Source organism: Asterias amurensis, chromosome 3 (assembly GCF_032118995.1).
Source record: "Asterias amurensis chromosome 3, ASM3211899v1".
NCBI classification, from domain to species: domain Eukaryota; kingdom Metazoa; phylum Echinodermata; class Asteroidea; order Forcipulatida; family Asteriidae; genus Asterias; species Asterias amurensis.
The window spans coordinates 23,986,658-24,002,613 of NC_092650.1; the positions used below are offsets into that span (position 1 = coordinate 23,986,658).

At 43.4% G+C, this 15,956-nt stretch overlaps 1 protein-coding gene across 8 annotated transcripts in view; it reads right to left on the reverse strand.

Moving 5' to 3' along the window:
- Nucleotides 1-1,298: 1,298 nt before the first annotated feature.
- Nucleotides 1,299-15,956, reverse strand: part of LOC139935453 (zinc finger homeobox protein 3-like) — a 151,328-nt gene continuing 136,670 nt past the window's right edge. For all 8 annotated transcript variants that reach the window (XM_071930065.1, XM_071930067.1, XM_071930066.1 and 5 more), the window contains one exon: nucleotides 1,299-15,622. In XM_071930065.1, coding sequence (XP_071786166.1) covers nucleotides 5,231-15,562 — 10,332 coding nt within the window. In that variant the 5' untranslated portion in view covers nucleotides 15,563-15,622 and the 3' untranslated portion in view covers nucleotides 1,299-5,230. The remainder of the gene's footprint in view (nucleotides 15,623-15,956) is intronic.

Sequence of the window (15,956 nt, forward strand, 5' to 3'; positions counted from 1 at the left end):
CTGTGAAGTAATTTTCCACGAATTTGATGTCAAGACCTCAGAATTAGATTTTGAGGTATAAAAATCAAGCATCTGAAAGCACACAACTTCGTGCGTCAAGGGTGTTTTTTCTTTCATTATTAATATCTCGCAACTCCAACGACCAATTGAGCTCAAATTTTCACAGGTTTGTTATTTTATGAGAAGACTAGTCTTTGACAATAACCAATAGTGTCCAGTGTCTTTAATACTAGGGTGGGAATATCGGATCGATAAATATTTCCTGCCTTTATACCACAGTCCTTTTGGTTGGTAAGCATGGTTGTTTGCAAAAGATAGACGGACTTTCTTCTTAAGACAAATGAGACACGTACGCAGTTATCTTCTTGTTTAGTACCTCATTACTTTTAATCACATGACCAGAAATACAAAACTTCTTAAGCATTTACTAAATCAAACTAACAAAACAAAAATATGACCAAAAATAAATCAGGAAAAAGAAACAATAATTCAAAAAACAAATAAAACAAAAGAATCTGATCTGGCATGTGATAAATATATGTGTACATAATGAAAAATAATAATAATCAGATATATGATATTACATGACTGCATGAACATAGGAAAGTACAAAAACGCATGAAAATAATAATATAAGCATTACTTTTTAAGGTGCGAAGCAGAGGGCTGTCATGTTCATTAACATCCCATATAGAATAATTATAAAAAATTTGTTTTGTCCAAACAAAAATAGAAGACACACTCAGTATTAAACATCAAGTGTTTGTAACATTTTTTTTCAAGATCTTTTTTTTCTTCCTTTTTTTTTTTTTTTTGACAGTTTGGCACAAGTGCACACAAAGATTAGACTTGCATTAGTCTATCAGAACAGTAGCAAACAGTACTGTGGTTTATGACGAACACTACCGGACACAGTTATAATCTAAGATTATCGTTTTGTGCATAAATACACCATGGTATACCAAGATTTTTGTATTTTTCTACACAGAGCCACTCCACAGGAATGACCGTCCAAGCCTCTGTTAACCATTATCACAACTACATGTGTTCATAAAATATAAAATAAACAAAAACCTGTACTGAGGTTTACTAGATCCAATTTTGGGCAACAGTTCCAAGTCTTCTTTCTACATTAAATCGACAACATAAAACTGGTATCACTCTTTACAAGGTGCTATACAAGATTCAGTTTGTTTACCGAAAGGCAATCTTCTACTTTGTATCAAAACAAGGAAAAGAACGAAAGAAAACCCGACTAGTGAAATGTACATGAGTCACCATAAACATTCTTTTCATCATTTTACTGTTTGTGTAGTTTACATTTAAGTGGCTCGGTAGAATGAAACTAATCACCTACTATATAAATAGATGTCTACTATCTGTACCGAGGTGCCATGGGTTTTGTAATTGGCTGGCTTATTTCTTTGTCAAAGATTCATTTGGCATTTGTGCACATCATATTTACAGTGTGGTGCTGTTGATTAATTTTTTTATTTTTTTTATTTATTTGTTTGAAATCCACCATCATATATCACAAGGAGACATAACACAAATGATGCATTAGTCCATCTCACTGATTCACCCCATCACCAACAGAGGACTTAAACTTGTCTAGTTTGGTCTCAACCAAGGTGTGAATTTTCAAATGAAATCAGCAAATCAAAGATCAGCTTACAACCACAGTCACCAATTACTTTTGAGAAATCTTCATATAGAACACCATTCAAAACCAAGGTGACCAAATCCTGCATATTTGGCATATAATAATGTCGCCTATTTTTTTTTACACTTACAGACACAAAAACACTAGCACTAGCAGCAGCAAAATTACATTCAAAAGAGACGGATGCGTTTCCCCCGATCTCTTTTCTCAATTATTGTTAAACCTCTGTTATTATACTTAATATGAGTCCCAAAAATGGATCACTGCATAAAATATAGTGGCACCATAATATCTTGGTCATTCGAATTAATTAAGAAAAAATTACATTGTTCTAGGAGCAGAAATGAATACGCAAAGCACGGATAAGCCGATAAAGTTGGTCGTTGTTTGTTTTGCTTCAAGCTGTATATAAAAAGTGGCATGCATACAAACAGGCCTCTACTGGGTGTTCTTACAAAAAACGTAACAAAACACCGCGTTACCTACATTTCAATCATCATTTATAACATTATGTACACCTGGTTACATTAAGCTTCTTTTTTTTTTCTCTCTTTTTTTTTCTTCTACTTTTTGTTTCAAAAGCTCTGGAAAAATTATTTCAATATTTCTTTTGTTTTTTTTCCTTTGGCCAGTGATATTTTTTTTATAATAATGCATGAACATAGAACAAACAGATCAACAAACATAAACAGACATACTTGCTTTTAAGCAATATCTAAAAGGGACAATGCAATTGTCTACATTTTTGTTTTGATTAATAATTTTTTTGTATTTTTTTGTATTTTTTTTTTTTTGAATCAAAGCTTGCAGGGAACAAAGACGTTAATTTGTTTATGTCAACACAGCATTAATACCAAAAATAAACACTTATAAAAATCTGTGCTATTTCCGTTCAAGAAAAAATCTAGGATTTTGTTTACTGGTGGAGAACCTACACTCAACACAATTGTACCTGCTAGGCAGTTTGTGCAACACATCTACTATTATTTTGGCAGACTATTAAACAAGTAATGCATTGGTCTGAGTAAATTTTCTTACTATATTATGTCCAATATTATGCTTAATTTTCTTTATACATCTTCAGTACTTCAGATACATTCATTACAGTAATTACTTGTGATCTAAATTAATTAAGAAAACAAATTATAACGCTTAAGACCCCGCATTGTTGTTGCCTCATCATACATATAGCTTGTTGTTTCATGATAAGAATGCAGTAAGCGGAAAAATAACAACACCAACAAAATCACAGCATTTTGGTCATGACAGTGTGATACCTTTAACCGTTGGGTCAAATTATTAATGTGGAACTAGAATCTATTCAATAGCATTAGTTAAACAAAATAAACTGTTATATGTAGGATTAGTTGTAAAAAAAAACCTTGTCCACTTAGGCCTTGTAATTATACTACGACAATGTAACAAAAAGGAACTGCTTTGCAGTAATGCTCTATCAAAAAGAATAACAGGACTATAAAGCCTAGCGTATTTCCAAGTTTGAATAATATCTGATCCAACTTGGACAATCATATGTAAAAAGGGCAAAACTGCACATAACTCAGATGTTAGTTTCCTACTCTTTTTTAGCGTAGAACCCTTCAATGGATATGCACCATTTCATTTTGGCTATTGACATTTCTATTTCATCTTGCCATGGGGAGGTTGGGTTACATCCACTCCAGCAAGAGTTGTCTTTTCATTTTAATATTCAAGTGCGACTGCAGGAAATTAAACGCCAGCTCTTTCTGACGAGTTCTCGGGTTACGGCTAGTCCCAACCGTCAGGTCGCGAATTCAACATCTACATTATATGGGCCCACTTGGCAATAATTAAAACTTGATACACGGTAGGAATCATCCAAACCCACCATCTTATACTCCGACCACTGTTGACACAAATCACAACACAGAATGTCCCGGGCGATCAGGAATCGGTGTCGAGTAACGCCCTGAACAAACTCAGACTTTATATCCCTTTCACGTCCAACTTGTTTATCCACGGCGCAGTATCAGATCCTGATTATGGTGATGAACTTTTCAAGTTCCATTGCATTGACTCGTGGATTAGTCGCATTCTCAAGCTCAATTCAAAACATACTAGTGAATGCACTATTACGTTATTCACTTGGATGTCGCACGGCGAAACAAGAGAACGCACAACTCACCCGAGACTAGCAGTCACAATATTTCACCCCATCCCCCAACAAAAAAGAACCCTTTCAATTGCATTCAAGACGATGACAATCCTACAACGATAACAAAAATAAATTTTGCAATCAACGCATCACCAGATTATTCAGTGCTACATCTAATAATGTGAATCATCCTAGTGTGGAGGTGCTGTACTGTGGTCCATGACAAGCATATTGTTCTCACATAGCGACATGGTGCCAACTACCAACTACTTACATAGATATTTACTGTATCATATAGGTTTCTCATATATATATATAAATATATACACTCTAAACTACAAACATTCTCAAGCTAGTCTTCCTCATCAGTGAGTAATTAATACACCAGAATTCTACTTTCTACCCATTCCCCCCCCCCCAAATCCTACTCATTCCATCATCCAAGTTATCAGAAGTTGACATTTTAAAAATGTTTTCAACAAACTCGTTCCAGTAGTGTTTATTCTATTTCGCAGAATCAACACACAAACAAGTTTTTTTTCATCTCACTTTCAATTTTTTTTTAAAGATCTTAAGTTCTGGATCTGACCATAGCACTGTTTCACAAAGGAACCTGCAAGACGCAGTGAGTAAAAGTCAAATCACAGATATTAAAATCCCAAACTGAATCGATTCTTTTATAATACCCTGGTATTCCTACTGGATGTAAACAAACCAAAATTTCAAACCCTCCTCGTCTACATTTATCCCGATGGGATAAGGAATCCATCTTTAACCAACTACACGCACCAACGTTACCACAACGCAACCCAGTCGCAATCAAACTACAGTTAATATCACTCTCCTATTATGGCTTATTTACAAACTGCGAGCGAAGACTACAATCTGAGTCGTCTTACTCTTATCTTCTCCCCTTTTAAAAAAATATAATAAATAAATCAATCAAAAATACCCCCACCCCCTAATCAAACCAACCCAAGAAGTTCATCAACAATGCATAATATATCAGGTCTGCATTACAGTAATTCCTTCGTTTAAGACGATATGAAAAAAACCCTTTAAATAAACAAAGGAGGGCACCTATTTCATGTATTAAACCTCTCGTTGGTCCATAATAATTTACTGTACAAAAGGCAGCTCGTCAAGACTGCAAAATGTTAATGTCTAAAAAAATTCTTTTAGACAATTTCATAGGTTCACTTGTGCAAATTTGCCCAGCCAAAAGTGTTATCTGAGCATCATGTCATTTTGTGCACATAACTTTGTAACCCACACTTGGGTCTTAATAATCAAAACCATAAGGCCCCTTATGTATAGTGTCATTCCGTTCCCAGCAGGCAGGGAAAATATCAGATTTTTAGGTCAGTTATGCTAATTAATATGTTTGACTCAAATGCTTTTGTTTTTGGTGGGTTGAATAATTTGTTGAGCACTCAGTGCTTACTTTGATGATGATGCCGATGATGTTTAGAGCTTTTCTTGGAGCTACTGCTACTGCTACGTCGCAGTGCAGCATTCCTCTCATGGCCTGATGACTGTAGATGTTTGTTAACGTCTTCCTCTGTGATGAGAGCCTCCCGTGGGCAGGCCTGGCACAAGAACCGGTTTGATGGAAGCTTCTCTACAGTTTCCTCCGTATTCACCACCTGACCTGGATAACAGGCGGTCACCTGATGGGACGTCACAGAATCTCGGTCTGTGAAGACCTTCTCACACTTCTTGCAGAGGTAGCGATTGGTAGAGGATTTGGGCCTGAGGATGAGACGATCCCTATCCCCAGGGAAGGAGGAGGATTCCCGCTGTTCTTTACTGGTACTCGGTTTGGGCGTGGTGGACTCTGGGTTTTTGGACTGTAGCTGTGCTGCTGCAGCCAGGGGATTTGCTCCATACATCTGAGCCATCTGTGGGAACATCCCTGCAGCTTGCATGGATTGCTCATAGGCGGCCATCATTGCTGCTTCCTGCCCACCGGGATAAAATGGGTACATCATGGGCATTTGTGAGTAATATGGGGGTACCCCGCCATACAGGTAAGACATCAGAGCTTGGTCTGTGCGAGAACCTGGCGCGTTGAGCTGCTGAGCGATTTGCATAGCTGCAGCTGCCTGCTGCTGGGCTGCTGCAGCTTGCTGGGCTGCCTGCTCCTCATCTTTGGGTTCCTGCTTGACCCCTCCTTCCTTCCGTCCTTCTTGTTTGCCAGGCACTGCAGGAGGAGATCCTCCAGGAAGCATTCCAGCAGCAGCAGCTACTGCGGCAATCTGTTGTGAAGCCATCTGAGGTGAGATCATCTGAGCTGCATGCATAGCTTGGATTGCTTGTATTTGAGCTGCAGCAGCGACTGGATTAACACCTCCTGCTCCTTGCATCATTGGGTGGGTAGCTCCAGGCAAAAATGCTTGGCTGGCTGCAAGAGCTTGCTGCTGTTGCTGTTGCTGCTGCTGCTGTTGTTGTTGTTGTTGTTGTTGTTGCTGCTGCTGCTGCTGCTGCTGCTGAGAGGGGGAACCATGCACCTTCTGTTGAAGTGACAAGAATCTGGCACTGTCCTCAGAGTCCTTCTCTATCTCATTGTTGATGAACTTCTTCACACTCCGAATGTGTATCTCAGTAAAGACGTGATCTCTCACTGACAAAGACATGGAGTAGGTGACATTGCACAGCTTGCACGACTCTGGTAGACCGTCAGACGAAGTGCCAATCATCCCAAACTGTTTGGTCACAGTAGTTTTGCATTTCTTATCTTTTGCTCTTGCATTCTGAAACCACACCTGCACTACACGTTTCGGTAGTCCAACCTCCTGGCCGAGCAGTTCACATTCATGCATGGTTGGAGTGCGGTAGTCATTAAAGCAGTGTTTCAGCACCTTCAGTTGGAGTTGACTCATTTGGGTGCGATACCTTTTATTGGCCTCACGTATCCTCATTCTTTCTGCCTCATCCAGATTACTGTAGGAGTCCTCACTTCGATCCATAGAACCTGCTTCAGACAGTGTGTTTTCGTAGAAGTCTTCACCAACCATGCTGCTGGTGGGTGAGAGCATTTCAGATTCCTTGTTATCTTCATCCATCTGAAGCTGGGAGGAATCACTGCCGCTCCGTGACTGTAACCCCTCCCACTGTTTAGACATCTCCCTTCTGTTCCCCTCAGAATCTCGTCCGCTGTCATTCCTTGATCTTTGCTTCAATCCCAACTCATCAGAATTTCCAGACTCATTGGGGTTCTCGACTCCATCTTGGCTACTGCTATCATCCGAAATAATTATCAATTCTTCACCCTTACGGCGCAGTTTGTGGGTGGAAGACAAATTGACAGCATGGTCTCCGTCCTGAGAGAGACTGGGACTTATTGAGAACATGTTGCCTGTTGAGCTGTCGAACTGAGGGCTCATCATTCCGCTTTCATCACACTCGGGCATTTGAGCTAGGATGGCTTCCATCTGACTGTTGGTAACCTGCTGGTCAAAGTGACGGGTTCTGATATGGGCTTCGAGAGCTGACTTGGATTTGAACAGGGCCCTGCAGAATGGACACTTGCACATCTGGTTCAACCCAGAGAGACGAAACTGTCCCTTCCGCTCTCTAGCACGTGTGTTCTGGAACCAAACCTGAACGACTCTTTTCTTCAGACCGACTTCTTTGGATATCATGTCAAGCATCCTGCGAGTAGGGTTGCTGTCCTCACGGTACTTTGCATACAAGACATCAAGTTGAGCTGGAGATATAGTGGTCCGTAGTCGCTTGTCTTTTGGCTGCTCCCCATTATCAGCTGAATTTTCAGAGGTTGATGGCCCCAATAATTCATCACTCGTTTCGGAGAACTTCCTCTTAGTTGGTGACTCATTCTGCTTCTTGTTACTCAAGTAATTCAGATACTGTTCTGGAGTTACACCATTCATGCTTTCTGGGTAGGAGAGATACATCATGTTGTATGGCATCTGCTGGGGAAGATAGCTCCCAAATAGGCCCATATTCATCATATGTACCTGCTGATGATCCCTCCATTGGTCAAAATGCGGGAAGACCAAACTGCATTTCTCACACTGATAATGCACCACTGGACCCTGACCGTCCTGGGTCGAACTGGAAGATTTGGATTCAGCCTTAGGTTCAGCCTCGGACTTGGGATTCCTCTCCTCGGACTTGGTGAACACAGTGTCAGAGGTGACACTGCTAGTGCTGCTGGCTGTGCTCTTAGCAATTGGCGAAGTACAGGGAGGACCACCACTTGGACTGACTTGAGATGAATGATTGCTACCTTCATCTTCTTTGTAACAGTGGAGTTTCTGATGTCTGATCAACTCATAGAATCTCTGGAATACCAACAAGCACTTGCTGCACTGGTAGTTCATACCGGGGGTACGCTTGTAGCGGTTGCTACACTCACCTTCAGAATCCCCGCTGTCAATCAGAGGTTGGTTCTCAAATATCTTCCGTGCTTTCTGTCTGGCATTTTGAAACCAAACTACAATCACACGAGGACTGAGGTTTAACAGGCGGGACATGTTATCCAGGTCATCATCCTTGGGGTAGGCATTATTCTCGAAAAACTCCTGTAAGACTTTGACCTGATAATCTGTGAAGCGTGTGCGACCTGACCGCTTGGATCCTGAACCACTGCAACTCACTGTTGGGGAGGTGGCAGACGGCATCCCATGGGTTGCTGGAGAAATCGGTGAAAGTATTGGGGAGCCCAGCTCAGAGTGGGTTGAGGTAGGCGTAGTAGGTGAAGATGTTAGGGTCGATGATCTAAAAACATTGACTCCCTGTGGGTCTGATGTGAAGACACTGTTTACTGAACTCACACTTGCAACACTTTCTCGCTCTCGTTTGACAGGGGGCTTAAGTAAGGACTCTTCTGACTTGCTGAAAACATCCATGTCACTTGGCTTGCTTTTCACTGGGGCTTCCTCAATGGGTGGTGGTGGTGATTGTGATTTAGGCTGAGACCAATCGGGTAGAAAAGGACTCTTCTCAGGAACAGTCTCTGACTTCACACTTTCTTTTTTCTCAGGTTTTGATTCTGGTTTTGGAGATACCGATAGTGCAGGAATAGGAGGAGCACTGAGAATGGCTGTAGAAACAGGCAACGAGGCAGAGGCTGACGCCATGGGTGCTGGTGGCAAGGCCATCATAGGCATTGTAGATGATAAAGGTAGTGACAGACAAGGGGAGGCACCATCGGCTAAAAAACTGCTTCCCGCTTTGCTCCTTTTTCTGCTGCCAGAACCACTGATGGATGAAATGGGTGATGGTGACGAATGTCGTGCATCTGCAGCAGCAGCCGCAGCAGCTGCTGCACAGGCTGCTGCTGCCTGCTCTGCTGCTAAAGCAGCTGCCTGGGCAGCTGCCACTTCTTGCTTGGCCTTTGCTTGAGCTGACTTCTCTGCATCTTGAAGTGTGGTGGTGGGTGGGTTGTTGAAGTTGTAAGGAGAATCTTTGTTTCTCTGTCGCTCTTTAAATAAAGTATTTCTAAACCAGTGCTTGATAACTTTATGTGGCAAACCAGACTTCTGGGACATCTCTGCAATCTGCTCTTCCGTGGGAGAATTGTTAATGTCAAAGTAGGCTCTTAGAATTTTCAACTGGTCATCGGTAATTCGTGTGCGAGCCCGCTTTGGAGACTTCTGCATGTAGTTGGGATCCACATATTGAACGGCCTGCATAGCAGGCATGGTGGCCTGTACCGAGTTCATTCCTTGCACCATGTTGAAGTTTTGCATGCCAGAGAGAGTCTGCATGGGCTGCATCATTGAGAGCGGAAATGCATTTGACAGCAGCATTTGTGGAGGAGGTGGGGGAGGCATGGCCTGGGCAGCAGATATCTGGCCTTGCTGGTGTGCTTGCTGTAGATACTGCACTGCAGCAAGCTGAGCTGTAGCATACTGCTCCTCAGATAACGGCACCTGGGATAGTGCATCAGATCCGGGTTCTTCTTTGACTTCCCCATTCTGTTCAGGTTGTTCCTCCTTGACATCTTTCTCACTTTCGATCCTTTCTCTCTCCTCTTCGAGACTGCTCTCAATAAGCTCCTCTTTAAACTTCTGCGAGTACATCTCGATCTCCTTAATGGTTAGCACCTTCTTGTGAAGCTCTTCTAAATGGGCTTTGTAGACAAAAATACTTGAAAACTCTTTGGAGCAATCGCTGCAGTAGAACTTGTCCTCTTGAGCAATACTGGCTGGTAAACCCTGAGCAAACTCATTGAACTGTTGAACAAGGTCGAATCCATAGCTTTCCAAGAGCTTTCTTTGGACTTGAGAGGTTCGAATACGACGTGGTTGCTGACTGTTTGAAATCTCAGGGATGCTTTGCTTTGGGGTTGCTGGTGGTGTGGCTGGTGTGGTAGCATTCTCTGATGAAGGAGAGTTTCCACATTGTGTAAGCTGATGTTGAACAAGGGCCTCTTGGCTCACAAAGACTGATGAACATTTGTTACAACTGAAGACACTCGGTTGAGGAAGCATCTGACCAGGCTGTAGCATCATTCCTGGGGGAAAACCAGCTAGCGTTGCAAGAGCTAGTTCTGCCTGGAGCTGCTGGGCAGCTTCTGAATGGAGCTGACTAATTCCTTGCTGTTGAAGGAAGTGCTGCAATTGTGCCTGCTGCAATTGCTGCAGCTGGTGAAGTTGAATCTGCTGCATCTGTAACTGCATTTGTTGGGCTTGTTGCAGCTGCTGTGACTGCAGTTCTTGTGCCTGCTGTGATGGAGTAGACATCCCTGATGGTTTAGGAGATACAAGATCACCATTCTCGGTTGCACCTCTTGTCTGGTCCAATGTAGATTCTTCACGTTCAGCACTGGTTCCTTGAAGCTCTTGTTTGGCTGCTCGGCTCTGATGAAGCACAGAGCGCATGTGTGTCTCCAATGTCGTGGCTTGGCTGTAAGCAACTTTGCACAAATTGCAACGATATGGCTTACCATCACTGGTATCTGCTGATGTATCTGGCTCGGTGGGTTCATTCAGGCTCTGCTTCAGTTTGTGTAAATGAGAGACAGAGTTGTAATGGACAAGCAAGATATTCTTCTGGGTGAAGGATTCTTTGCAGACATCACATTTATATGGTCGATTGGGATCCCAGTACCTCTGAAGTTGGAAAGCAGTCAGACTGCGATCCCCTTTGCGGTGCATCATTGTTTTGTTATGACTACTCAGCTCACTCTGGCGCATAAATCCCAAACGACATCGATGGCATTTGTATTTGCGGCTAGGATCTGCATAGGTTCCATCATCGATGTATTTAGATTCATCTTGACTTCCATCTTCTGAGAGACTATCAACTTCCTGACTATTTGGCGTTTCCACCTGCCGACTGGGGTCATCTCTACCTGCATCTGAGCTGTCAATGGTACCATCTACAGATTCAGCTTCCAACTGGCCTTCAAACTGAGATTGATCAAACTGGTTGTTCTGATCACCTTCATTGAGAACGTCATCGCAATTTGGAGAGTCATCAACCGATTTAGGTAGCGAAACCAAGTCCCCATTGGATACAGAGTTGTAGTACTGGAGTAGTTCACTGCTGCTCAAATCCTGATGGGCTGTCTCAATGTGGTTTTGCAAGGCAGGGACTGATCGAAACATTCTCTGGCAAACTGGACACTTGGTAGCTGCACGTAGTAGATGATACTGCATGTGGTTGGTGAGCTTCTCTTCCGTCTTGAATGCCAAGCTGCACTGATTGCAGCGGAACTTATACATATGACGTTCCGAGCTGGTCGACTGTTGCCGCTTAGCATGGATCTCTTTAAAATGCATCTGAAGAGCAGAAGCTGTCTTGAAGTATTGGTTGCAACCTTTCTTCCAACATAGAAATCCTGGTCCACCTGGAGTGTCTTGCTCAGTGAGGGGACAACTTTGGTCCTGATGAGAGTAGAGCTGATCGATATTTGCAAAAACAAGATGACACTTTTGGCAACGATATAAATCAGTGCTTTCTGTGTCACTTGAGGGACCTGGAGAATCTCTTGGTTTCTCATGTGCTTCCATTTTAGCTGATTCGAAAAAAGAAGGTGCCGGGGATTCAGCTGGTGGGGGTTTAAGACCTGCCTGGGCCAATGCCTCCATTGCAGGGTTGGTTCCTTGAATGAATGGCGGTGTAGCTGGAGGATTGGTAGCTGTTGGCATCACCCATTCACTGGTCATCATAAGACGCTGCATACATTCTCTGGAGACACTATGAGCATCCATGAGATGTACCTCTAAGTTGATCTTATTGGTACAGACTTCCTGACAAAGAGGGCAGCGCAAGATGGGCTGGGGTTTAATGCTGTGCTGGGACACCACATGAGCAGATATACGTTGCTGGTCTATGCTGCTGTATTTGCAATAGGGGCAGGAAAATATTTGTGTGGTGGTTGAGTTGCTGCGAGACTCCCCTCTTTGCCTTCCTGTTGTAAAACTCTCCTGGGGTAATTTTGGACGTTTGGCTTCAGGTTCACCAGGTTCTTTATCTTGGTCCCTTGGGGTAGATGCAGTAGAAGTTGGTGATGGTCTGTCTTTTCTGGACAGGTCTAATGCACCATCAGCTGTCATCCCTTCCTTGGGTGAGGCTTTGTTGAGTTTCTCCTCACTCTTAATGTGCTGCAAGGATTGGACATGTTGTATCAAATTAAGTTTGGCCTTGGTGGAGTAGTTACACAGAGGGCAGTGGAAGGTGCGTGTCTCAGGGTTGATAGTAATGTTGATTTTCTGAAGGTGACGGAAGAGCTTCATGCTTGTCTCATGGCGGTAGTTACTGCTGTGGGTGTGTGTGTGAAGCTTGTCGGTGCTGTAGGTGTAGTAATCACAGGCGTTACAGCGTAACTGAATTGGGTTGCCAACATTCATGTACTTCAGACGCCACTCATTTTGCTTGCCGCCTTCCCTGATGTGGTTGAACAGTTGCAGTTTCTGCTGGTGCTTATCGGTCTTCATGTGAAGCTGGAAATTGGCTTTCACCTGAGTGGTGTAGTTGCATAATGCACACTGCTGGACATCACCGATCACGATACGCCACAGCTCCTCGTTGGGTTCACTTCGATCCTTAGAGATGTGTTGCTGTAGTGTACCCAGACAATCTGTGCTAAACTTGTTGCACACTGAACACTGGTACAACCGCAGAGGTTCGTTATTCTGCATGTCATCTGTAGTTACTACTGCGGTTTGATCTTCATGAACTGGTCTGGCCTGCTGGTCAGGAGTAGGAGCAACGCCCAAGGCCATGTTTCCGACCATGGCCGCATATGCAACTGGATCGTAGTTGTAATTCATCATGCTCTGCATATCCATACCTTCTGGTCCCTGGGCAACAATGGGGAGCATATTCTGGGCCATGTACATATACATGGATTCCTCAGGTTGAAAGCCAGTCAGGTTGGTCTGCATCTCTCGCTGCATCTGGCTGACGTTCTGCTGGATTGCCATCATGTTGTGGATGTGCTTCTCACTCGTCATGTGGATGCGCAAATTGCGAGCCACGTTGGTCTCATAATCACACACATCGCATCGCCAGGTGTGCTTAGGCTTAGTTTTCGTTGACGACGTAGACGATAATGAAGGGGGTAGCTCATTACCCACCTTGCTAGTGTGCATGAATAATTGGTCACTGCCGTTTTGTAGCTCTTGTACGTTGTTTAAATGCTTATCAGATTGCATGTGAATACTTAGATTGCCCTTGGTGGTGGTGGAATAGTTACAAATATCGCAGCGGTATGGCTTGTATCCACAGGTGTAGGTTTCACCTCTGGATAGACGAGGATGGGTTTGGTTGGTCTCGCAGTAAGGACATTTTGATTCACTCTCTGGGTGCTTCTCTTTCATATGAGCTTCTAGCGTTTGCTGATACTTGTAGTGCCAGTTGCATTTGGGGCATTTAAGTGTCTTGCAGGAGTTGCGCGAGTGCATCATGGTCATATGTCCGCCTAGTGAACGTGAAGAGCCCAGGACCATGTCACACTTTGGGCATTCCACACTGCTAGAATTCCGTCCGCTGGAAGAACAGCAATCAGAGGGAGTACAGGTGTCTCGACTGCTTGGTCTGGGGGATGGGCTCCCATCGGGAAGGTTTTCTTCAGCAAGGCTCGATGGATCAGGAGATTCAGCCTCTTGTGGGTGGGGTGTCTGGCAATTTGAACTGGCACTTGGGCTTGGGCTGTACCTCACCACTGGTTTCCCTGGCTCAAGCAGAAAATTGGTCGAAAAATTGTGACTGCCAGAAGTCCCGTTGTCTGCAGCTGGTGATCTGGAAGCGTTTAGCTCGACCGACAGTTTGTGACTGTCCTGTGCCAAAAATCCATCAGGGTGTCTTTTGGCTTTACACTTCTCGGGAGAAGAATGGTCCTTTGGGATTATTTCAGATTGCTCAGCTGACAATAAGCCATCCTTTCTTGCAATACTTTTGTCATTGTCCAAGGATGTACCTTTGTCTTGATTTGGTCCTGAAGATTGGTTTTCACTTTTGGCAATAGCCAAAAGACCAGGGGCTGTTTCTTTTTGTTGTGAATGCCTTCCGTCCGTTTCAGTGTCCGCGACAGCTTCTCTGCCAGCAGCCTCAACACGAATATGCTGCATTTTGGGAGTTGAGGTAGCAGTGACGACACTGGTTGTGTGTGGTGAGCTAGTACTGATGGCAACATTAACAGGGTACACATAGCTTACTGACGAGGCAGCTGAAGAGAACATCGAGTGCAAATAATCAGTGGAAGGTGGCGTGTGTTTGAAGTTTTGTAGATGGCTAGGTTGCGATTTGATGGCAGTGGCTTCGAGGAATGACAACAGGGGATTTTTCTCTTTGCCAAGACCCTGTATGATAGCGGACTGGCTCTTACGGGCCATTATCTGCCGTTCCTCCTCGTTCAGAGTCAGTTTGTGTTCGTTGTTTGCGTGGGCTACAAAGGATTTGGCAAATCCAAATGACAGTTTACACAAGAAGCACATAAGGATGGGCTTACCATGGCCCTCCATTGCATTCTCATTGGCAGAATGCTGTCCTTCCTCATCGGCTTTAGTTTCTGAACTTTCCTGACTATCCCCCTTTCCTGTTCTAACGTCGTAAACGCGGAAGCTATGCACTATAGGAGTTGCAAGCTGGCCCAGGTTAAATGGAGCCAGGTTCCCCATAGTCATATAGGCGGGTATATGGAGAGAGTTCACAATACCGGGAAAGGCAGACATATTTCCAGTGTCCTTTAAGGGCTGCCTACCCAGGGTGTCTAGTTCTTTGGAGCCACATTGGGCACTTTCACTATCAGATAATTCAGATCCGTCCATAAGGTAAGCAGACCCATCCGGTCGGTAGACAATCTCTCCTTCAAAGTTCTCGATATCGCTCAGTTCGCTATCGTCACCGTTGATTGACGCAGCTCCATCACTCTCTGCGATTGCGTCAGTGTCTTCAACGTTTTCATTTTGTTGTTGCTTGGGGAACTTAGAGGCCTTGCAACTATGTTCCATGTACAACTGCAGACTGTTGAACTGTCCGTGGCACTCTGAACAAGCCACATCTTCAGGTGGACCATTTTCTTTTCGAGGCCCGTTCTCGTGTTGGCTCTTGGGTTCGCTGTCTTTGGAATTGGAATCGCCATTTACTTTCAACTCGTCTCCGACTGCTGCAGCAGCGTGATCAGGTCCTGTTGTTGGAAGATCACTGCAGAGCGAGTTCTCCATTGAAAACGGAGGGAGTTTGTCTTTTAACATGTTGCTGGTTACTTTAGCTAGTGGTAGATCCTGTAACGGTGGGTCAGGAAACTCCCCAATGTCACCCATGGAGTTTTGCTCAACAGCAGTCATGGTGCATCAGAAGAGGAGGGAATCAAAGCGCTGTTCTTATACCTTGTTTCTTTCCATTATCTGGAGAAAAAGAAAGAAAAAAAGAAAATACCATTTTGAGTTCACGGCTCCATAAACGTCATAAAAAAAACCAATCCAAGATGAAATTGATCTGGAAAAAAAAGACCCTAAGATATTAACAAAGTCACTCTGAATATAACATTGGCCCACAAAACCAAATGTAACATTCAGCATGTTTGTGAAACAAAATACAAACATTTCAATCGAAGTAGGGCAAAAATAAAATCTTAAAAATAAAACATTTCGGCAACTCAATCAGCTTACAACGTAACGTATACATTGAACAAATAAAGCTAATAGTATTTGCCTTAAATTTACTAAAATACAAAAAGAA